At 39.1% G+C, this 25,467-nt stretch overlaps 1 protein-coding gene across 8 annotated transcripts in view; it reads right to left on the reverse strand.

Annotated features, from left to right (window-relative positions):
* ATP8A1 (ATPase phospholipid transporting 8A1) overlaps positions 1-25,467 on the reverse strand; it is a 219,181-nt gene that overhangs the window by 29,420 nt on the left and 164,294 nt on the right. For 7 of the 8 annotated variants that reach the window (XM_064584427.1, XM_064584425.1, XM_064584430.1 and 4 more), the window contains 8 exons: positions 22,901-23,084; positions 22,701-22,811; positions 16,095-16,169; positions 15,868-15,990; positions 12,530-12,608; positions 8,385-8,446; positions 5,900-5,956; positions 4,672-4,779 (listed from right to left, as the gene is read on the reverse strand). In XM_064584427.1, coding sequence (XP_064440497.1) covers positions 4,672-4,779; positions 5,900-5,956; positions 8,385-8,446; positions 12,530-12,608; positions 15,868-15,990; positions 16,095-16,169; positions 22,701-22,811; positions 22,901-23,084 — 799 coding nt within the window. The remainder of the gene's footprint in view (positions 1-4,671; positions 4,780-5,899; positions 5,957-8,384; positions 8,447-12,529; positions 12,609-15,867; positions 15,991-16,094; positions 16,170-22,700; positions 22,812-22,900; positions 23,085-25,467) is intronic. The other variant, XM_064584426.1, reaches the window with a different exon arrangement.

Genomic DNA, 25,467 nt, shown 5'->3' on the forward strand with positions numbered 1-25,467 from the left:
AAGAAGAGACAAGTGGCCAAGATATGGAGTGAGATGGAATTTCTATAAATATGTTAGGGAGTTAGGCAGGTATTGAAAAGGGGGAATTAAAAAGCTGGGTGCTTCTGAAAAGAGATGGGAACGTGTCTGTACCTGGCTCACTTAGGGAAACTGATCAGGGCTATGGGTATCCGGGGAATAGCAGCTAAATCAGGGACATTGATGGACTGCAGGAAGGAAAGAAAAAAAAAAAAACAATTTCCCACCTGGGGGTAAAGAATAGCAAGGGCCCCAAAGAGAAGATATTTAGATCCTTAGGATGTTAGAGGAAACCAATGGATTTGAAAAGAAGACCTGGGATGAATTCTCCGGGCCACTTGCTCTCACTTTGCCTACCACAAAGGTTTATCATATGGATTTAAATAAAACAAGAACGCTGGAAATCACACACAGTGCCTGGAGGACATGGTGTGTGCACAATAAATGTTGGTTCCCTTACCGTCCCCTCTCAATGTTGCAAGGATTTTCTTTGAACACGTTGAGAGAAATCGCTCTGTCTTCAGATGGGGCTACAAAGATGACCTAAGAATGTAAATTGGAAAGGACGAGAAAATCCTGACCTATGTGTGAATATGCGTCCAGCTGAATATAGAAGCATGAGGCCTGCACCTGTAAGTTGCCTAATTTGTGTACAGTTGGCACCCTGAGATCCCGTTAACTAGAGCAAAATAGTCTGTGCCCTTGCGACATTTCAGATGTTCCTCGGGAGGGAACAGAGTGAAGAGAAGCGCACAGAGATCTGCATCTTAGGAGCTGGAAGGCAGCCTTTGAGGTGCAGATGATAGATTCTGCCGAAGGGTTACCAGTGGCCACCTGGCACAGAAACGGGTGGTTAAATGAGCCCAGCATCCTGTTCTGCCACTAGACATCACGACCTGTTGGCTCTCTAGATGTTAGAAAGATGCTCTATTTGAGCCGAATTCGACCTCTGCGTCTTCTCTGTGTCTGTTTTCTCATCTGTAAACTGGTTATAATAACAAGTTAGCTGTGAGGATCCAGTGCATTGAGGACAAGCACATCCTGACGAAGTTCACGGACAACGCGATGGGGTCTGCCTTGTATTCTTTTCCTCTCCCTCCTCCCATTCAGGTTGCAGGCAAATCCTATCTGCTCAGCCTTTAAGGGGGATTCAGAATCTGCCCACTTCCACCAGTGCCGTCCGCCTGGCCCATGCCACCATGATCTCTTGTTTGGGTTACTGGGATAACCTCTTAAATGTATGTTTATACCACGACAGCCATGGTCCTGCCCCGAAAACCTAAGTCAGATCCTAACACCTCCCTCTCAAGTCCCTCCAATGGCTCTTGATCTGAGCAGAAGCAAAAGCCACAAGGCTGTGTGGGGAGCATGACTTGAAAGCTTGGCTCTCGGTCCCCTTGCCTGCTGTAATTTTCTTTATATACTTCTATCTGTCTATATATTTCACTTAATTATTTTGTCTTCTTCCACTAGAAAAGTAGGCTGAGAAGTACACGAGTTTTTGTCTATTTTATTCACTAACGAATCCACAGTGTCTAGAACAGTGCCTGACACATTGAAGAATGTCAACAAATAGTTGGTGAATTGAATGAACGACTGCATATAAAGTACTTAGAGAAGTTCCGGGATACGGTGTTTAATACACATTAGGTATTAAGGGTGGTATTATTTCTCCCAGATCTTGGTTGCCTTTTTGAAGAACTTCTCTGTCTTGTTGATGACACACAGTGTATCGCCCTCCAAAATACCACCTGAACCAGGATGGGGGAGCAGGGTTGCTGTTTTCAGTCTTACTCCATCTCTAATAATTCTGTTCTGTCCTGTAGGCCCTTATTAAGCTTTTAGGCAACTAAAACATACATCCGTATTTAATTGATTGTTTTGTTTTAGGAGGAGTTGCTGCCACATTAATACAGGAAGGAACCGGAGTCCTAGGGTACAGAGTTGGGATCAGACACTGAGACTCAGCAGTGGTTGTGAGAGAAAGTTACTACACACCACAGCACAAATCCTGTGGAGTAGCCTTAAATCCTGGGGGCTGCCCTGGGCCATGTTTCATTATGTGGATTACATAAAACATGTCAAGTTGAGGAAGGCTAATATTTCTACTGACACTGATATTATTTATAGTAATATATTACTATATGTAACACTCAGTAATATATGTAATATATAATAGCATTTTGTTATGAAAGTTAACAGATGAGTAAGTAAATTTTATTCAAGATGGCTGGCCCATTTTATACACACACACAGATATAAATATTGGTACATGAAATGAAATTTTCATATATTTGCATGTTTGTATATATGCATGTATGTATGTATCTGGCTATACTCTTTTTTTAAAAAAAGATTTACTTATTTGAGAGAGAGCGCACAGGCAGGGAGAGGGGCCGAGGGAGAGGGACAAGCAGACTTGTGCTGAGTGTGGAGCCTGGCATGGGGCTCGAGCCCAGGACCCTGAGATGATGACCTGAGCTGAAACCAAGAGTCAGCCGCTCAACCCACACTGAGCTGCCCAAGTGCCCCTGTATCTGGCTATACTCTTGATTGAAATACAGAATTTCAAGCTTAGAAAAATGTAAACCTAAGGGTAGCTACTTCTTTCTGCGATTAACTGGATTATAGAACTAGTGACACTCTACACATAATAAAAATGTTCAAAAATTGAGTATTGCTACAAATATTTCCTGGGATCTATTACCCTAGGCCCAGGAAACAGTAAATGTAGACCATCTATCTCTGAAAATCTGAGTGGCATACTTGTTAAACCCTTTCTTGGGAGTTGTTATGAGGCTCATTTGCACACATACACATATATCGAAATGCTTTGTAAGCACTAAGTACTATATAAATTTAAAGTATTTTCTTTGAACAAATTCAACAGACTTACACTTTGGACAAGCTAGTCAAGGCTACAGGTAAAATAATCCATTCTTCATATTTTCAGTGGAGCCCCAGCTACTTAAACATTATATTCAAAGAATCAGTAGTAATAAAATAACAAGAAAAAGAACCCGTTAGCACTTCCCACTGTATATGAAGTGAAGAGAAACGTGATGGAGTACTGACATTCATTTCACTTTGAATTAAACACAGCATCACCGCAAGTCCCAAGAGATGATATTAAGTTTTGCGTTTGGGTAATACCAGGAATTCTACAGGCAAGGGTAGAATTATATTTGGTTGGCAAGAAGCCAATCAAACTTCACACTTGTTCTAGAAGTAGGTGGTCAAAAACTCTGTTCTTGTCATCAAAGCTGTTGGCTATAGTTGCTTAAGCTATCTGAATCTCAACATCTTTTGTGTCCCGCGTTTTGAAGCTAAAACATTAAGAAATGAGATAGAATGAGGTCTAGTGAAAATGATATTAAATTGAAATTAACCTCAGGGAAAAGCAGGTCCAATCAGACAGAGCACATCAAATAGGCACAAAGAATAGAATTGATTTTCCAAGTGGCATCTTCAGACACATAGGGTCTTCGATTTTATTTCTTCAGGGAAAAAGGGCTCAAACCAAGGTAAGGAGGAGGTGCATTCATAGCTTTCTCTCTGTTTTCCTCAAAATACATGCTGTAAATCTTCTCGAGTTCACAGTACATGATTCAAAAGCGCCCTTCACTTTTGGTGGAAGGAAGTCCTTGCTCCTTGATATGTCTGGTTTCGCTGTAATAGTATATAATGCCTCTCTCTAATAAATTTAACCACAAAACTTTTTGAAAATGTGTCTGCATTCTGCTAATTTATAAAAAGCAGGATGCTGTCAGATAAAATTTCACGAAAATGATCTATAAGCCAGACTGTCCAAAGTGAAAGGTACTCAGGCAGTACTTAGGGTTGCAACAAATCCATGGAAACCACTGGAAGGCTTTCCTGGGGCTGCAGGACAACAGTGTGCTGTAATGCAGCTCACATTTCCTTGATTTGCAAGTTACTGTGAGGTCACAGGAAATCCTGAAATGCTTTCCACATTTTCTTTTATACATTTTATGTCAAGTTTCCTGCAATTGAAATCATAAACCCTCCTACTGCTGGAATCTCTTCTGAAGGAAAGGAGATCTTGTGACACTCCCCCATGAACACCTAATAACTCAATTCCTACCAGTGTAACGAGAAACTGAAAGACAGGATTGAAAATGGACTGTGATAAGGCCAAAACGTCAGATGCCCTAACTCGTTCAAAATGAAAACCAAACCGGTATCATTTAAGACGATGCTAAAAAAGTGCATTTGATCCAGTGACAGCAGACTTTTCTTTAGAATAAGAGATAACAGAAGAAATGATAGACTGTCCCAAAGACAGAAGCTCGCCATTTCCCCGAATCTCTTCTCCAAAATGTATTTGTTGATTTACAGTCTAATTTTAAAATGGCACCTTATATACGGAGATTCTTAACATGATTCAAGCCCCTGACGACCATATTTTATGGTTTTTGCTCTGCTTTTGAAAGGATAAGTCAGATTTAAGTAAAATGTCCAAGTGTAAAATAGTCTCTCTCAAGATTTATCACTTGCAACTGAGGAATTTAAAAAATAGCTTTTAAATGGTCAAATACGGTTTTAATATAAATCCAAGCCGAATGATTAAGGCTCATTAATGAATACCAATTTTTCAGATTTGTTGGGTCATGAGTTATTAGGACACATTACCTCTCCTGACATATCAGGGGCCATCGGAACGGCGGGCCACAGAGATGAGTAGATGCCAAAAAACACCACCCAGAGCACGATGCTGCCCCAAATCGCTATGTGGCTGAACTGTGAAGGAAGGGAATGTGAGTCACAGACTTTTAGGGAGACTGAGTACACACATACACACTAATGAAGCTTTGTAAGTGCCCATATTAATTTTTTACTTCATCCATAAAATATTCTCTATAGGAATTTCTAATTTTTTTTTTTTTTTAAAGATTTTATTTATTTGCGAGAGAGAGAATGAGAGACAGAGAGCATGAGAGGGAGGAGGGTCAGAGGGAGAAGCAGACTCCCCGCCGAGCAGGGAGCCCGATGCGGGACTCGATCCCGGGACTCCAGGATCATGACCTGAGCCAAAGGCAGTCGCTTAACCAACTGAGCCACCCAGGTGCCCGTATAGGAATTTCTAAATAATGACATATGTGTGTTTTAACTGGATCTTTCATCAGCGCTGATGCTAATGTCTTCCCCAACCGCTAGGATGTTTGTGGTACTGGCATTTATAACTGTTCCCTCTCTACCTCCTCTGGGGGCCTCTCTCCCCTGACTCTCCTCTTTCTTTCTCCGCTACCATCTTTAACATCCTTTATTTCTGCTCTGTACGCTCTCTCCGGGAGAGGCGAGACCCCTGTGAGAATACGTGTGTCGGTGACCGTCCAATCCAGGTTTCTTGGGCCCATCTTTCCCCTGCACATCAAACTTTCATTTCCTTTTGTTTCTTGGGTCTCTCTACTTCAAAACTAACATTCTAAAATGGAACTTGTTTTATCCAGACTGGATATTTACAAATGTCCGAGGACAAATCTTTTGCTCATATCTCCAGTTTTCATATCATTTTCCAATGGGTTTTTGGCAGAATGCGTCTTGTGACACACTCTACCAAGAAAAGATTCTTAGTCAGGTTTGGAAGCCTCTCTCCTTCCTGGGATATTCACAATAATATATTAAAGGATCTGAAAATCCTGTGGTCAATAAACTTAGGTGAGTTTTTTTTTTACTCACTGTTTCCAAACTAGACAAACTAGAATTCCCAGTTCTTCCCCCTCCACCCAAGACCCCTCATGATTAACAACCGGTGGAACGAGGGTACAGGGATACAAAAGTTAGAATGAAGAACAGCGATGTTCGTGATAACACATAAGTAAATGTGACATGCCTCAGTTGTGGTTAGAGATGCTCTTACCCATGTCCAATATGAGGTCTCCAATCCAGCTTTCAAACACACGGTTATCACCACAAACTAAAACAGAATGGAAAATGTTATTTTATCTCATAAATGTGTTAGTTCAAATGGTTAAAAGGAGGTTTATAAAGACCAGGTATTACACTGTGAATGAGACTGTGGGACTGGTCGATTATTCGCAGCTTGCCTTGTATGTCCACCAAGCAAAGACACAGGTTGAATGAGCCGGGTGCCTGCCCATGACGGCCGTGACCGGTCAGGAGGGCCCATGAGCAGCATTCCACTGCCGCTCTCCTCCCCTGCACACGTCCATCCACGAGGCTTGTGTGGATTCACTTGTGAACGATGAATATATGTCTGCAGTAACTTGGATTTTCAAGCTTGCTTTAATTGTACATCATCTGTAAAACTGAAAGTCCCTACTTTCCGAATTTTCAAGATAACTTCTAAAAGTAATATAACTGGATATTTAGAAATCTAAACACTTACTCTGTAACTTGACTTACTTACAACCCTCCAGATCAGGATATAAAAGCTTGTTAATACCCTCCAGGATGTACACACCCATTGTCATCGCTGACCCTGCTATTAATTCTGAAGTAAGGGAACTAGGTTTAATGAACGGCCCTGGGTTTTACAGAGGGTGGCACAAGGGTTAACTGGACTTGCCCTGGAGTCAGACTATTCGTGCTCAAGGCTCCACCATTTATTAGGTGTTTTGGTTAAGGAACAAGGCAAGTGACTTGACATCTGTGTCTCAGCTCCTTCATCTGTAAACTGGGCCTGATAAAGACCACCTGCCTCAGAGGGCAGGTAGTATAAAACACCAAGAAGAGGGCATAGCACTGTAATCTGTTATTAGCTATGTATAATTAAAAATAAAAAAATTTAAAAAAATTTTTAAAGATTTTTATTTATTTGAGAGAGAAAGAGAATGAGAGAGAGAGAGAGAGAGAGCACAAGGAGGGGGGGAGGGTCAGAGGGAGAAGCAGACTCCCCACCAAGCAGGGAGCCTGATGTGGGACTCAATTCTGGGACTCCAGGATCATGACCTGAGCCGAAGGCAGTCGCTTAACCAACTGAGCCACCCAGGCGCCCTAAAAATAAAATTTTAAATACTGTTAGTAGTCAGTGGAATTCTGGACACTTCCAGTAGTTTGCGGTGGTGGAAGTGAGAAGCTGGCCTATATGTTCAGGTTTGCAAAGAGCATTAGCGCCTTCCCCACGGGGTCAGAAAGTCAGGCTCAGGTGAGTGAGGCATTTGGGCCTTCTCAGCAAGATCTCTAACAGTGATTTAGGATTAATATCAGTAGAAGTAAAACTCTTATGAAAATGTAAGTACTTGTTAATGAGCTATATAAAAAGTTCAAAACTAAGAGACATAGTTTGACATAAAATTAAAGAAAAACACCCTCCTGAGACCTGAGTATCTCAATGCGTCCCTGAGAGACATCCCTGCTCTATCCTCGGATTAATTTCCAAACTGACTCTACTGAGTACTTATTTCTGTTTTGCACTCGTGTTGTAGGAGACCAAGTCACCAGCCCTCCAAACATATTTTTCCTTCCTGTTACTACTTCCGTGGGTTGATGTCAATGGAGAGGAGACTTCCAGAAAATAACTTCATCCCTCTGTTACTGGATGGCTTCAATGGCTTATCATCATTCAGTAACGTAAACACTTGATATTTAAACATCGTGCTATGTTTTTTCTCCCAACTGAGTCAGCCACGCTGACAGCTGCTTAGTATTTGGGGCAGCCCATGGCCCTCATTCGGGGGACACAGAATTAGAAGAAGGAACATCAGCCTGAGAATTCAGTGCCAAAGGGTGTAGTAAGCTTACCAGACACCAACTACGTGACTTCAGGCGTTAGCATCCAGGTAGTGCTTTTTTCTAAGGGAAAAGTGGTTTTAAAACATCTTTTGGCCCTTTATGGCAGGAACAGGCTTGTACTCATGTGTGTGTCCTCTGTAAGTGTTTGGATACTGACTTAACACAGCGGGTTCCATGCCTTGTGTGAATGGAATGTCCCCAAAGAGTGATTTTTCTCCCATTTTAGTTCTCATGAGACTCTAGAATCATTACTGGTTAAACACCCAAGAACAGTATGATAATATTTGCCATAAATTCAGGAAAGCAAAAAAAAAAAAAAAAAAAAATAACAACAAGGGCAGTAAAATAAAAATGAAGAAAAAGAGACAAGGAAGAAAAAAAGGGGAAATGGGGGGGAGCTAAGAGGAAAGAGGGAATACTGAAAATAATAGCAACCAAAGTCCTATCAAGTCAGTGAGCTTAAGTGACATATTTATTAATAACCCAACATAAAATAATCTCTTAATAGTCGAAACATCTTATTTCATTTTTAAAGGGAAGTGCAAACAACCCTATGTTCAGAAATGCACACAGTTAAATTTGACAATAAAATGAGCACGTATGAAAGGATTGGATTTTATATACAAACTAGGCAAATGCTCTGTACTCACCGTGTAAACAAAGTTTCCCAACAGCAGATAATCGGAGGTTTTCCCATTTCCAAATACATTACCTGCATGACAAGAAGAGAGGCTTATTAGAAATGGAAATCAAAGAGATCCTTTCAGAATTCTTTCAAAGATAAAGCAATTTATAATTGTTGAACAAAAGAAGGGGAACCAAGTGTCACACCACAGAATCAAACTAGGCTAATTAAAAAAAATTATAAGAAGTTTCACAAAGTTGTTACAAATGTGGGTCACAAATTAAAAACAATTTTTCAATAGCCAACATGAAGGAGGAAACTTGACTTGTTAACCAATCCTCAGGATCCATGAGGTGGAAAAAAAAAAAATCAAACTAATTGTTCAAGGAAAGCCTAATTCTACAGGCATTGAAGACAGGAGAAAACATCCTGAACCTTAACAAAGAACTTTGTTAACAATATAGATGAGAATCTTAGGGAGCCTTCTTGCTTTCTCTCAATGAAGTTGTTGGCATCAGACCAAAAGGGATTCATAAATGCAAACCACAGAAGACTGAATGAAGAGCACCAATATGGTTCCAGGCATATGGCTCTTGGAAGGTTTGGCTGAATTTAGGCAGATATTTTATTTATTTATTTATTTTTTAAAAGATTTTATTTATTTATTTGAGACAGAGAGAATGAGAGAGAGCACATGAGAGGGGGGAGGGTTAGGCAGATATTTTAAAGTATTTTGTTACCCAGCAATGACTAACAACTGTGGGTTTAGATGAAGGGCATGGTAGCTAAAAAAAATCATGACTACTGATTAAAAAAAAAATAAAAAATTAAAAATAACTGAATAATTAAATCATTGGCACCATGGAATAATAGTAAGAAACCCCATACATATTTTATAAATAATATTTCCCCAAACAAAAAAGGTTAGTGAGAAAATTGGCCTTGTTTTATATTTTTATAATCTCTTTAATGTCTTGTTCAAGAGAAGGCAGCTGGATTCTCATATTCTGGTTGAAATATATGAGGGAAATTCAGCTTCACGGAGAGGAGTGTTTTAATAATCTTTTCTCATGAGTGTGGATATTCTTTGATACTACATCAAAACTCGACAAGTGGTTTCTTAGGGGTTAGTTATAGTGTGGAACCTGAAATTGTATTGTAAACTTACAGTACTCGATTACATTAAAGCCAGTGGCTCCCCTTGATGCTTTGGGTGGATCTTCAACTCATGCAGGATTCTGTAACCTCATGAAAGCAGCTGGTGCACCTCACAACTCGAATGGTCCACAGGGCATCTTGCCTGGTATGACTCTCACTGGAGTGCAGAAGGGCTTTCTGCTCACTTCTCATTGTGTCACACAGAATATTAATGAGCTGTGCACCAGGTTTCAAGATGTAATAAATGTCTTAGTTTTACAGCTTCTTCGAGGGCATTCTTAAGTGAGACTGGCTTTGGTTGTTGTTTCCTTAATGTGGGTGCATGGCAGGGAAGAATATCATGCCCACTAGTATAGTGGAACCACTATTTGTGCTAAGGTACCAGCAGTTTTACCCACCCTTGCGTGAAAAAGAAAAATAATGTCTGGATAGTACTACAAAAATTTTGAAATTTTGACATCAGGTACCCCAAAAAGGTCATCATGGGTATTTATAAAGGTGTCTACAGGCCGTACTTTGGGAACCGCCGAAGCGAGTGAATTAACGCATATTTAGCTGCACTTTCATATACTCTTATATTTCTTGTGTACCCCGTCCTTTCAAAAGCCAAAAAGACCCCCAAACCTCTCCTTATTTAAAAGTTAAAAACAAGGCAAAACCCCAACAAACCCCTCAACATTAGAAGGTTAAAATGTAATTTATGCCATATGCCATTCATGTCTTAAGAAGAGAAAGCACGTGTGCCCTGGACTTGGCTAGATCTGGGTTCTCCAGGCGGCACCGTTCATGAACTGCCTCCGCTGAAGGTGGCAGGCTTGGGCAGTCTCCCAGACAAAGGCCAAGAGAGCCCTAGGATCGGCTCTCCAGGAGCTGGAGTTACTTGGGAATTCCTTTCAAACCCTGTCACTTGTGAAGGCATTTTACGTGTTATTTGGCTTGAGATACTTTTGATATTAAATTTCCTTTTTCTATTTTTCTCTTGCTGTTGAAATAGCAAGAGATGGACATGCCTAGTCTTTCATACCTATATTGATTTTGCAATTTGAAAATAAACTTTACCTAGAGAAATTGTCTAAGCCCCTATATTATACAATATCCCGTGGCTTCGAAGAGTGGAAACAATCTAACTGTCCATCAACAGATGTGGGGATAACCAAAATGTGGTAAATCCATACAAGGGAATATCATTCATCCATAAGAATGAGTGAAGTACTGATTCATGCTGCAACATGAATGGACCAAGGCCGCATATTCCATGATTCCATTCTCCAGAATAGGCAAATCCACAGACAACGATTAGTGGTTGTCGGGGACTCGGGGTGAGGAGCAATGGGGAGTAATTGCTAATGGGTGTGTGGTTTCTTTATGGGGTGATGGAAATGTTCTGGCCTTGGATCGTGGTGAATTTGTACAATTCTCTGAATATACTAAGAAAAACCCACTGAACTGTACAATTTAAAAGGGTGAATTTTATGGCATGTGAATTATACCTCAAAAAAAAAAAAAAAACAAACCATTGTGGTTCTCCTGGCCTACTAGAGTCAATAGGCTGTAGTTCAGTTGGATTTTCTTACCACTCATTTCCATGGCTTAGAACATGAGAAGTATGCCGTGTACCGGCAGAGAAATTAATAAAGAAATGAGATGAAAATCTTTGATTAGGACACGAAGGGCCCTGCCCTCCCTGTAACACTCATCCCCTGCAGGCCCTGACAGATTCCTGAGCGCTGGCGACTAGCTAGGCACTGTTCTAAGCCCTGCAAATACAACCGTGAGCTACACTGACCATTCTCTGCTCTTTGGGAGCTTTGATTCTAACAGGGGAGAGAGACAATAAAAAATGAGCAAATATATCACACCCTGATTGGTGAAGATACCCTAGAGAAGATGAAGGATAATGAGGGGAAGCAACGGGAGCAGAGGAGGGCGGTGTTGGTGGCTCTCTGGGAGCACAGGCCTGAGGGAGTGAGGGGGAGAGCCAGCTGGACTAGAGGGGGAGGAGGGAGGAAGTGTAGGCAAGTAGCAGGCTGGATGGAGCATGGTGATGGGGGGGAGGTGATACGGGGGTGGGGGGTAGGGTGGGGGGGACATGGTGGAGCTCCCTCAGGTGGAAGGATTAACTACAGTGAGTGCTGTGCATTTTGTTCTAAACTTGACAGAGAGGCGCCTGGTCTGGTTTACGTTTTGCAAGGACCACCTTGCCTGTGGAGAACAGACTGCAGGTGGGCAAGGAGGGACGGACAGGACGTTCTTCTGTGGGCAGTCTTTAATGCCCAGCTGGCCAGGTAAGGCCTGTGCTTCTAAAAGACAGACAGATCCTCCGATGGAGTATGTGTCATGTTTTTATTTCCTGTCGTTTGGGAGCAGAGGTCCGGAGCAGCCGGCTGCCTTCCTGGGGATCTCAGGGTAAGGTCTGCTCGGGGGACACAGCATCCCAGGAAATCTCTTTTGTCGAGTGGCTACTTCATCATTTTTATGGGCATAGGAAATTCACCATGCTCCCCTCTCTCCAAACTGACAGAATAAAATTACTCCCTCAAAACAAGCTGAGGAAAAGCTTCCATTCCAAGATGAACATAAAAACATGAAAAAATCTCATTCAAAACATCAGCTCACGTATACTTGAAAACAAACATTTCTGATCAGGTTCAGTATAAAGAGCTTGGTGCAAGCCTCAAAGGTATAATAAATGGACTACATAAAATATTAGCCTGTTGTGTTCAAACTATACATCAACAGAGGGGGAAAAAAGAGTTCTAAAATTTAACTCTCTGCAAGTTTGGAAAACATGAGAAGTAGAGAAGAAAGGCTTTGCATATATTAAATCACTTTGCTCCCAAAGGAATAATAAAAATCTTTAAAGTGTGTACAGCTTTTGGATGCATGTATTTTAGGTTAAGGAAAACAGCATAAAATGAAAATCTGCTATAATTTTTAACCTATATTGACAATGAGTTATTTTTCTAAAACCGTAAAAAGTCATCTCTTAGCATTCATATCCTTTCTACTTACCATATTGAAGGGCTTTTAGTGGAAACCAAAACAGAATAACTGAGTGGAAGAGGCCATTTAAACAATGAACCCAGAAAACCTGAGGGAAAACAAAAATCCATGAGAACCATTTGCGATAAACTAGCTCTGTGAACTCTGACCTTTCTTTTTATCTGTGAGCTAGATTCACAAAACGTGTTTCTGTCGGGCCACCACTGTGAATTAATAGAACTGACAGACACTTTCTGCCTCTTAGACCTTCATGGGTCATTTATTTATTTTTATGTTTCTCAAAATGTTTTTTCAGCTTCACTGAAAATTTTTTCTGCTTTTTAAAAACTGAGTATTAAAAGTTTAAATTTCTGCCTGAAAAAGAAAATAATATTTAAAAGAAATGTAGGTGCTGCAATTCTTTAGGTGGGACTATTTTCATAATTCTCGAAGAACAGACTTTTGAAAAGACTGTAATTTGGTGAAATCCCTACTTTCTCTTTCCCATGTGCAGTAAAAGGGTACACTTTTCAATGGTGAGAATATAACGCATTCTCTCTTTCTCTCCCCCCACCCCTCCACACACACACACACACACACACACACACACAACATACCAAAAATAACAGGTATACCATTTAAGTCGTGTAATTCCTTAAAGCACCGTCGCTATTACTGAATTTGCAAAAGGCTTCCACAATTTTTAACACCTGTCAACATCGAACTTCCTACAATTATAACATCACTGAATAGTTATTACTTTTCTATATCTATTGTATTTTAAGAGCAAGGGACCATGTATCCCTGGTACTTTCTTTGTAGCAAGGATGTGAAAGATTAAGTTATAGAAAACCTGTTTAGAATTTCTATGGCCCTTTGAAGAGTTGCAGTTTTGTCATTTAAAAGTGCTTCTTGCAAGCAAAACTTACACTAAATAAAATTGGCATGTATTAATAGTTTTAAGCTGTTCAAACAACAGAAATTAAGTTGCCTGCCTCCCCAAATTTTCCACCGTGATCTCAATCTCCTTTGTTAGTTCACCCAGCCACACTGGATTGTATGATCCAATTTATGCTCCAATACGTTACACATTTGAACTTGTGTTACTCATTAACCTTTGTCTCTTCTCCTCACTATGTCATTACCACAAGTTTTTATTTGACAGAAAGCACAGGTGGGTGCAAGAAAAATTAGTTCTACTTTTCCATTTTCCTGACCGATACTTATTGTCACATGCTAATCCTTTAACCCCTGTCAGGACCTCAGAACCTCCGACCCTTTTTACCATAACAAACGTAATCATCATCATTCAGGGCAACAATGCTCCTACACTGGGGACCCACAGCGACTGCTGTGTATACAACTCTGCATTTTGTCGCCATTTGTCCCTGAATTTTAAAACACTTAGAAGGGATTTAATCAAAGGTTTTTCATAGAAATCATTAGAAAATCCACATACGCTATAAAAAAATGGTTGGCAACTTATGTATAAATATTCAAAGGACAGAAGAGTTGCAAAATCCATTTGAGCTGATCTGATGACTTTTCAAAATGCATGGGCTCTGCAGATAATGAAATACTTTGTAAACAACAAAAGAACAGCAAAGGACCCAAGGAATGATGCTTCCACGTTAAAACTACAGACTGCGTTTTCCTTGGCCACAAGACTGTCCAAGTTGCCATGCGCACAGGGTGTAAAAAGATGTGACTTTCCAGGAATAGCTTTGGATAATTCTATGAGGATCGATTTATGTTTATAAGCAAGAGTACCATGGCGAAGTTTGTGGCTGGGAAGTTAATTCTTGAGAGAGCATCGTGGAGCCTGAGCTATGGTAGACTGGATACTTGTGGCTGAGGTTGATACAACTGTCCAGGTCAGTGAGAATTACTGTTACTATGCCAGTAGGCCTGGAACTTTCTCAGCTCTCAAATCTCCTTTTCCGAAAAACACGAGTTCACAGTCCGCTGTATCTGTCCTGACTGTGTCTTACCATTCCTTGGAAAGACCCACCACAGATAACAAAAAACATTACAGCAAGGTGGTGATATTTAATACAAACTGGACATCATAAATTTCAAAAAAAAAATCCCAAAATAAAACATTAAAAAATAAAAGCATAGATATTGCATCCTGTAACTACTAATTGTTTTAAGAGACCATTAAAAATACTTCTCAGAACCAACGGTCTAAGACACTTCTCAGCTTTTTTTTTTTTTTTTTAATTAACCAAGTTCAGTTATTTAAAACAATGCGAACAAGTTGTGTGTGCACACCTGGACACACATGCACAGTGAGTTCAGGAAGACCTCGTCTCAGAAGACGAATAACATCCCGGCTATCAACCTGGCACTGTCATTTACAGCTTCGAGGCGCTGAAGCACCTGTCTGCTTTATTCTCTTGGTATACTGAGAATAAACATCATTTGAGAGCTTTGCAAATTAATAAACATTAAAAGTATCCTAACATTACGGTCCTAAATTCGAAGCACTGATTACATCTGATTATTAGAGACACGCTAATAAACATGCACTATATTAGATGGGAATAGTTCTGTGAAGGTGTATTATATTTGTTGCTTTTATTATAGTTTCAAAATGGCATCTGCCTTGCCTGGTATAAAATTAAATATTTTTTCTCTCTGAACAGAAACCTGAATGACTAACAAATGCCATTGGAAAGACTTCAGAATCTAAACTTGGAGGAAAATGAGATTTTTTTTTTTTGTTGGGATGAATGAATACCACGGACCCCAAGGGATGACAAATAGTCCATGATGTGTTATGTAGGATATAAACTTAGGATGTGATTTTAGATAAAATGTTAGATATTTTATCTTGTATTTAAAATTTTATGGCTTGGAAATACTGAGTATTATGACTAAATGAGTTACTGACCAGAGATTATAATGCAATCTAATATTCTAATAGGGTCAAAGTGATTTTGCAAAACAGAAAATTAACAAAGAATGATATATGCCCCTTCCCACCCCCCCACCACTTTACACATGTAAAGACAGACCCTGTGGGTCCTGGATGACTGACCCCTGCAAGGAGTGAGCCTTTCCCCACAACACTGCAAAGATAGAAAGTCTGAGGGCCAAAAGGACACTCGTGTCTGTCTTTCAGACCCAATTTACTGCTGCCTGGCAAATCCTAGTGAACTGTGGTTATGCATTAATTTTATAAGAAAACAAACAAATAAAAACCCTTCTGAGTCCACATCAGAACCTTTGGGAAAGATGACTTGCCACACTCAGAACCCTGGAGTTTGTTTCCATGGCTTTGGAAGACCAGATGCCCCATGGAATTAAAACAGTGAAGCGAGTCCCACTGCCCACCCCAAATGTGCCGGGCCAGTGTGTCCTACCTTGGTGTTGAAGTCCAGGGCATTCTGAGATGTTTTGTATAATTCAGGATACTTCAACATATTCTCTTTTCTGCATGATCTCTCAAATATTCCGAGAGTTAAAGGAGGCATTGCTGTAAACATCTAAAGGGCACACACTGGTCATTATTCCAAGCAGCCTAATGCAGGGTGAACCTTTATCTCAAAGTATTTAATAAAACAGGAATAATCAAATGTCTTAAACTTACCACATTATAAAGACCTATACACCATCTCTCAAAGAGGATCTGTCCAGAAAAGCCATTAACAAAGGCAAACCAGATCTAGGAAGAAAACAACCCCAAACCCCCCAAATTAGAACACAAAAAAGCATAAATGCATTGCTTAGAATCCAAAAACTCAACTGCTGCATAACAGCAGTATTAACATGGGATTTTCACAACTTTCTTGAAAATGGCATTTCTTTGTTTTGCTTTCTAATTTGAAGGGATGCTTTCAGAAGGTATTTGTTATTTAAGTCAGAATTAGTTTCAGTCAAAAAGGAATATTAATAGGCAATCATACATTTAAAAAATTAAATATAACCTTATTTTCTAAAAGGCAGTTTAGGGAATATATTTTGTCCTTATATTTTTAGAGCTTTAATTCCTTTTTAAAATATTTATCTCTTGGTAATTAAAGAGAGAAATATATCTTGGTAATTAAAGAGATAAATATCTCTTGGTAAAGAGATAAGCTGTTGTTTTGATTATATAAAATAACACATTTGTTTAGAAAATGAAATGATTTCCTCTAATAATATAATCACAGTTTTCTTCTGTGTTGGCTACATTCATATTGGTCATTTATATACACTCACAAAGTTACCTTACTGGAAACTTAGTTTATATAGTGTCCTGTCGTGCTCCTTTCCTCCTGAACATTATATAAAATAAGTTTTCTTAAGTTGTTACATATCCCTTAAAATGAAACTAGTAGATGTACATCCTCTATAGAGTGACTATAACTATTTTGGGATATTTAGTTTGCTTTCAGTTTTTGCCATTATACATAATTCTGAACAAAATATTCTTGCACAGAAATCCTATACATCTCTATTTTCTAAGGATGGATTATTTTTTTTTGTAAATAAAAGCTTTATTAAGGTATAATTGGTATACAAAAGACTGCACACAGGTAATGTATACAATTTGCTAAGTTTGGACATACATGTACACTGGTGAAACTGTCACCATAATGAAGGTAATATACATTATCCATCACCTCCAAAAATTTTCTTGTGGCCCCTCCTTTTTAAGGATAAATTCTTAGAAGTAGAATGAATGGGTTAAAGTTTATAAACTTTTAAAATATTTCTTGATAATTATAGCCATCTGAAAGTGAAATTTGAATTTATATATTAAAAATACTTGGTCACTTGAATTTATGCCTTGATTAAGCATAAATCTTCATGTAATAAAGCATAATGTTCTTCTTAAAAACAGCAGCCTTAACTTTGGATACAAAATGAAAGGCAATATAAAAAAAACTTTCTCTAACATGTTTAAGACAAATGGAAAATTAAAGTGAATATTAGTAAATCAATAATACATAGATTGCTTTTAGAAAAGCAGACCTAAAATGTAATTAAAAATCAAGTTGATTTGGAAGAGTAAAAAGTCTAGCCCGACAAGGAGATTACGTAAACACACAAAACCAAAGCAAAACAACAACAACAAAACCTGTTGCAGGAAAGCAGTCTTGACATGCCAGTCAAGTGAATTTTTGAATCAGAGTTGCAGGGACTTTGCTACACTTCACGTTTCATTTAACCTCATTATGGAAGCATGAATTGCTACAAATTCACCATTTATCAATATGTACCCAGACTGGCCTCCCTATGAAGAGCTTCTGTACCCACATTGATCTTTTTCCTTTTTATAGTGGAAAGGAATGATTGAACATATATAAAAACGAGTGTCTGCTTCATGAGATGGAAAAGAAAACAAAGCAGCATAGCACATGAAAAATAAGTCCAAATTGTGTTAGGGTTGTAACACACATTACCAACAACAATAACAGAAGCATAGGAATCAGAGTCAAATCTGAAATTCTTGCTTGCTTTGCTCCATCTATTTACAGAAAAAAACTGAACATTTGCCCTAGACTAGGAGTCAGGTCATTCATTTGTGCATGCTTTAAAAGAACTTAGCATGTTTATATGAAGTTAGGTTTATTCCTTAGAGTGGTGCTGCTGACTTTTTTTTTTTTTTTTAAGCTTAAGTAGACACAAGGTGACAAGACGGGCTTTAATGCTCTCTATTGTGTTTTCACATTTGGCCTTTTTCAGATGTGGATTATGTAAATACATATTTGTGATACTCTGGGTGATAGTAATATTCTCCCTGAAGGGGACTGTGACTTATTGCAGCAATACACACCAAGAACCTCTTCGAGATATCTTAGAGTATGATGGAAATATGTGGAATTTTTAAACACAAAGTTTCAAATTATGGCCTCATTAGTCTATGAAGACATGGTCCAATCACTGTTGGTTGGAAAAAAAGATGCATACCAAATTATCTAATGGATAGGACTTGGTTCTAAAGTTTATAGTCATACATGTACCTGCAATCATCAATGCTATCCAATGAGAAAATTATGTTAAATTTGTGTGTGAGTAAACATTTGTAAATGTGAATGGTCTCTTAGCTTTGTGAACAGAATCCTTCAATATCGTACCCTACACCTTTATACAAATATTTTGGCATTCAAGTTTACATATTTTAAAGGAGAAAGAGAAGGTCTTTGATAGTGAAGAAGTCTATGGAAAGGCTGATTTCAAGCTAGTCTGATTTGTAGTTAAAAGATTTCTAATATTAGATTTCTAATATTCTAAAAATATTTCTAATATTAGAAACATAGCCTGTACTAAATGAAACAACACCTAAATGACTATAAGCACATAAAAGCCCCTCCTTTGACTCAACCAGAAGCATGGATGCAGAAAGAAAATACCAGTCTTTCTGGGGAGGTATGGAGATTATTTAAATTCACAAGAAATCCATATTCCAGCACAATGTGCTCGCAAAGTATCACCTCTTTGACTTTAATCAAAGCTTCTGGAACTTAGAAACACTACACTGTTTTGGGATCTTAGCAGAAAACCTGGATGAGACCAATCATTTGAAAAGAAAAGGTCCTATTTTGCTAGGAAGGAGTCAGATTATTTCAGAGGAAAAAAATCCCTTTAGAAAAGAGTCAGTGATTTCAATGAACACCTAGGGCTGCTGCTGGGCGGCCACCACAAGTAAGGATTTTATCCTGCACCTGCCAAATCTGTGTGTGCGTGTTTGGCTGTAATTTATGGCAATGGAGGAGCTAGACAGTGACGTTCCTGCCGGCTACAGCAACGGGAAAAGCACTTGTTGCCGATAATCTATGAAACCCGTAGCATTCCAGGCCATTCCTTTATTAGCAAAGAAACTTCAGACCTGCCTCTCCTGGTATTATTTTCTGAGTTCCACGTCCCGGCAGAGGCGTGGCAGTTAAAGCTTCACAGACATTTTCCTCATGGAGCATTTCTGCATGTTAAACAGCAGCTTACAAACAGTCAATGAGTCCTCTGCTCCCACGCCTGATCAGCACAAAAAACTGAAAGGAGAGATTCGAGACTGGCAGTTGTCCTCACTAGAGACACCCAGCGATGTGTTCTCTGTCTATTCACTCATGGGAGTGACATGAGCCATTAACATCTGCAGAACTTGTTTTAGCTGGCAAACGTTGGGTATCTGGGAATTGATTTAAAAGGTCAATTCCTGTCCAAGACAGTTGAATTATATTCAAAATATATTTTTATAAAGTGCTAAAAGAAAAATACCTTAAAAAGGAGATTTCCCATAGAGTTTAGGACCTACTTCCTTTTCCATGCGTAAAGAATTTGATCAGTGCTAAATATCTCACGAAGAGGCTTTAAATTCAAAGCCAAGTGAAATTTAGGGCTAATCTACCACAAATCACATAACTCTGGATCTGAAACAGAGCATGCAGTTTTAGTCTTTCATGTGAGTTTAATATATTTTATTTCCCCCATTAGTACATAAGTTTTCATTGTTGATTGTCAAATAATCTAGGTTTTTAAAAAGCAACAAGTTGCGCACTCATTTCATTTCATAAAATTAAATTTTTTTAAGCAGATTTATTGCTGTCAGTGGCTTTAAACTTCTGGTATCTTCAAACGTATTTGTAAATAACTGTACAAACTGATACTCTTTTGAATATCAATGTTTGGGATGAGAAGAAAATACAATTAAGAAAAACTAGAACTATAGAGGGGATTGGGAATCAAAAATTATTATTTTAGAAAAGAACCACAAATTTACACATACAACAAAGAATGTATCTGTTTTTGGACCTTATAAGCTATTTTAGAAGTGCATTTTGCTTCAAAACACAGACTATTCCAGACAAAATTCAGCAGTAATGAACAATAAACTCATGGATTATCCTGTTTATGTCTCCAAGTACTTGATTATTTTACCTAATGGGTTGTAACCTAATTATAGCATTTTCGTGGACCAATAAATGAAACTGCCTGCATACTTTGAAATTAAGTTTCAAATTTTCCTAGCTTGTCTCATAAGAACTATGCTCAGTCAACATTTTAATAAGGAGATAAGCATTCTGACAGAGGCATAAAGAACGGCTGAACGAAACAGACAGCAGCTCCCAACTAACCATCAGTAGCGTAAATGTGAGATCCACGGATTTTCTCTTTGTTTATAGTGTTACTTCTCTAGTCTAAAGTACGAGATAGTCTTTCCGTTTGGCAAATGGTTAGTTGTGTCTCTCCTGACAGATGTGTAGGAAAAGCAGATCAGAGGGCAGGGTGGCATAAGCAGACGTGTGTGAGGGAGCCCTGGGCAGATTTACGAGGGTGTGGGCACGTCCCCAGGCAGGAGTGGAAGACGGAGGGTTTTCGTAACAAGCTACGGGGCCCTTATCCCCATGCTGTGTGGAGCAGCAAGGAGAGCAAGAAGCTGATAACACCTACTAGAGTTTAAGTATTACAAATACAGCTTCTGATGATAAAATGGCTGTATGTTTAAAAAAAAAAGGTAAATAATTTCTCTATCATGTGCTGGTTAATCATCTAGTTCAATTTATCCACAAGTGTTGTGCTGTCCAGTATGGTAGCCATGGGCTACATAGGGCTCCTGAACACCTGAAATGTGATTAGTCCAAATTGAGATGTGCTGTTAGTGTAAGATACACACCAGATTTTAAAGACTTAGTACGAAGAATGCAAAATATTGCATTCATAATTTTGTTAAAGTGATTACAGGTCGAAATGATAATTCTGAATATACTAAGATAAAGAAAATGTCATTTTAAAATTAAACCGGGCTTTAATTTTTACTTGTTGTTAATGTGGTTCCTAGAAAATTTAAAATGACACATATGGCTTATGTTATATTCTATTGGCAAGCTCCTGGAGGACAGGAACCATGCTTGATTTACTTTGTCGTTGCTGAACTAAGCCTGGTGTCTGGCACCCAGCAGGTGCTGCAAAAATGTTTATAAAACAGAATGCCGGGGCACCTGGGTGGCTCAGTCGATTGAGCATCTGCCTTCGGCTCAGGTCATGATCCCAGGGTTGTGGGATCGAGCCCCACACTGGGCTCCCTGTTCAGCAGGGACCCTGCTTCTCCCTCTGCCCCTCCCCCTGCTTGTGCTTGTGCTCTTTCTTGCTGTCAAATAAATAAAAATAAAAATCTTAAAAAAACCCAGAATGCCTCCTTTTAGAGGTGACATTCTTGACCTGGGTTAAGTTTTAATTTTAGTAATAATGTTCTATATGGTACCAGAAAAGGAATATAGAAATTTGTTGCCATACAGACATAGGAACTGAATGTTCTGATAATTTTTAGACAAATTCCTCATTATCTGAACTCTCGCTACCTACCAACCAACTCAGAAGCCAAACTGGTCTGGAAAGCAAGGCATACTTGTATATAGGTAAGTTTGAAACACAATACGTACTATGAGATGACCAATACGGGCAAAACTATGTGTGTATCCTTCCTGATTCTACCCCTTAGAATTGCTACCCTCAATTTTATGTCTGTCATTCCCTTAGTTTCTTTTTAGTTTTCCATGTGTGTATCCTTAAACAGTGTACTGCTTTCTCTAGTATGATCTTGAGCTTTATAAAAAAGGCTATGAAGTTTGTGCTCTTTTTTTTTTTTTTTTTTTTAAGATTTTATTTATTGGGTGCCTGGGTGGCTCAGCCGGTTAGGCATCTATCTTTGGCTCAGGTCATGATCCTAGAGTCCCGGGATCGAGCCCCACCTTGGGGGGGCGGTCCCTGCTCAGTAGAGAGCCTGTTTCTCCCTCTCCCCCCATGCTCATGCTTTCTCTCTCTTTCAAATTAATAAAACCTTTTATTTACTTATTTGACAGAGAGAGAGAGAAAGAGAGAGAGAGAGAGAGCACAACTTCGGGGAGGGGCAGAAGGAGAAGCAGGGTCCCCGCTGAGCAGGGAGCCGGACTCTGGGCTTGATCCCAGGACCCCGGGATCATGACCTGAGCTGAAGGTAGACACTTAACCAACTGAGCCACTCAGGTGCCCCAGTCTGTAGTCTCTTAAAAACTGAAAACATTACTTCATTAATTCTAATTCAACATATCTTACCAAAACAATGTAACATTTTTAGCCAGAAAATTTAAACATCCATCATTCCCTATGGCCAACAGACTTCAACATGTTTGGAAGTTATAAAACGTAGGCAAATGAAGGATTCACTAGAACAATGAGAACTTTTCTTTAAATATATATGCACCTGACAAGGATTTTAAGCTTAACCTGCGATTACCTCAATAATATAGAGGACTATATTCTTGTAGAAGCAGTACAAAATGCACTTGGAGACTCTGTTATAGTTCCAGGCACCATGCACCATCAATAAATTCTTCAAGTACTTGAACTAAAATAAAAGTAGAAAAGAATTAGTGTTTTTCTCTTCCTACTGTCAGCTGAGGACTCATGCTGTGTTCTGCAGAAATGCTGCTTTACCTGGGCTATGGAGTAATCGGAAGAATTGGCTGCCTGAAGGCCTTCATTGCCACTTATACCAACACCAACGTGTGCTGTCTGTATCATGCTGACGTCGTTGGCTCCATCACCGATTGCAAGCGTTATGACTTTGACTTGTTTCTTAACCATCTCAACAACTTCAGATTTTTGAAGAGGAGAAACCCTTAAACAGAACAAATTATCAATTACCTCTGCTTTCTGGGAAAAAAAAAAAAAAAAGGAATTTTGAAATGTCATTGTCTTGAAGGAGAAAAGCAGCAGAAGATCCAAAAGAAGAGTTCTGTGGAATACCATTATGGAAAAGTCTTAGGTTCGCAAACGCTCAGGTCTCCATTAACCTGGCTGCCGCTTTAAGGAAAAAGTCAAGTCTAAGACGCAAACCTCTAGGTGATAGGTAGAAGCCACAATGCCGTGTTAAATGCTATTTTACCAGAATGGTTGCATTAATTTGTTAAAGAAATAACACTGGAGTTTAGAAATTCCATTACTTCCTAACAAATAACATCGAAATTTCAGATTCTTCACTTGTGAATGAAAAAGGTCAGAATGGTAGTTTAAATACTATACGAATTAAATCCTATACGAATTAAATCCTATACTGTACCTGGAAGATAAAAGTTTTGAACCTCTGGAAGCAGTTGTTAGATAATTTACTAGATATACATTTAAAACAGCTTAGAACTCAAATTAACAGTAGGGAATTGGCTAACCTCTTGACCTGTGCTCAAATACCATGATGAATCAACCAAAATAAACGCCAAATGCCTGATTACATAGTCCACGTGTCTCCATTTTCTTCCAAAGTTACTAACGGCCAAGTGGAATCAAGCAACCTTTTTTTTTTTAATTTTTTTTTTTTTTAAAATTTGCGAGAGAGAATGAGAGAGAGCACGAGAGGGAGGAGGGTCAGAGGGAGAAGCAGACTCCCTGCCGAGCAGGGAGCCCGATGCGGGACTCGATCCCGGGACTCCAGGATCATGACCTGAGCTGAAGGCAGTCGCTTAACCAACTGAGCCACCCAGGCACCCTCAAGCAACCTTTTATACAGACGTGGATCAGGAACAGAGAACACCAGCATCTGTACTAAAATCATATTTGGTATTAACTTCGGATCAGTGTACCACAGACTTTTAAAAGCCACTCAAGAAATAAACCCCATGACAATGAGGGAAGGGTTCAAAGACAATACGCATCAGCGTCATCACTATATCATCCACAATTACTGCCAATTAAAAGAGGAAAACTAAACAGTGAACTGAGTCAGTGAACTATGAAAACAGTAATTAAATACGAAGAAACAACTAACACACACCATATTAGTGGTCAAGAAAAATAACTCATTTAATTCTTTATCAAGATGAAGTGGAATAGGTGTCTAATACATATCTGCTGGAACGTCTAGTAAGTCATTTATTACTCTACATAAGAAAGGAGACCATTACTCTGAAAGACGACATCTTGCAATTTTCCTGATTATTTCCTTAGGAATAATTCCTAGCACAGATAGGTAGCTTTAGGAGGCCTTTCTGCCCTTCTGAAAGCCTTCCATCAGGGCAGCCCGGTTTTCATTTCAAGTTTGAGAATCATTACATGAGACTGTGAGTTACTTGCAGAGTGAACCAGTCTCCTCATCTTTGTATTGCTGGTGCTGATCCAGAATAGGTACTCAATAAATGGTTGCTATATGAAAGAATTATGTTTAGGGCGCCTGGGTGGCTCAGTTGGTTAAGCGACTGCCTTCGGCTCAGGTCATGATCCTGGAGTCCCGGGATCAAGTCCCACGTCGGGCTCCCTGCTCGGCAGGGAGTCTGCTTCTCTCTCTGACCCTCCCCCCTCTCATGCTCTCTCTCTATCTCATTCTCTCTCTCAAATAAATAAATAAAATCTTTTTTTTTTTAAAAAGAAAGAATTATGTTTAATTCTTTCTTTGGATTTCCTTTCAGAATCTGGCAACAGCACAAAATGACCCAACTGTGAACACAGCAAGCGAATGGGTGTGAGTAGCAGCCATTATGGGCTTTTTCACGGTTGGCCCCCATTTTTCTTTGAAGCAATTTTCCTTTCATTTTCACATTTTATTTAATTTTTCTTACCAGGCTAATATAAATTGGTAAGCCTGCTGGCTCTAGGCCAATGTTTTAGACATGGACTAGAGGTGACATTTAGTAAATGTCAAAAAAGAATGCTCACCAAGAAATGATCTAAACAGCAAATGGGAAATGGACATGAAAAGAGAGAAGCATTTGAAAACATTCATCAAATTCCCTTCACAATTTAACAGGCTCACAATGTACATAATTGTGAAGTCACACCATGGGATTGATGGAGCTAGAAAACAGTGGTATTTTTTTTTTCATCGGCTGAATGTGTAATAAAGGAGAAATCTCTGCATGGTGAGTTAGTTAATAGTAGTGATTTAAAGCAACATCAGGAAAGAGCTGGACTCAACTCTGTTTTCTTTCTTCATGGCTATTACAACCAACCACTATTTTCTCTGCCTGACACTACAATTTTCAATGCCCCCAAATTAAAATTGGCTGAGGACT

This window comes from Mirounga angustirostris, unplaced genomic scaffold (assembly GCF_029215605.1).
Source record: "Mirounga angustirostris isolate CCGP_5_RB_7025 unplaced genomic scaffold, mMirAng1.0.hap1 SCAF_2, whole genome shotgun sequence".
In the NCBI taxonomy this organism is placed as follows: domain Eukaryota; kingdom Metazoa; phylum Chordata; class Mammalia; order Carnivora; family Phocidae; genus Mirounga; species Mirounga angustirostris.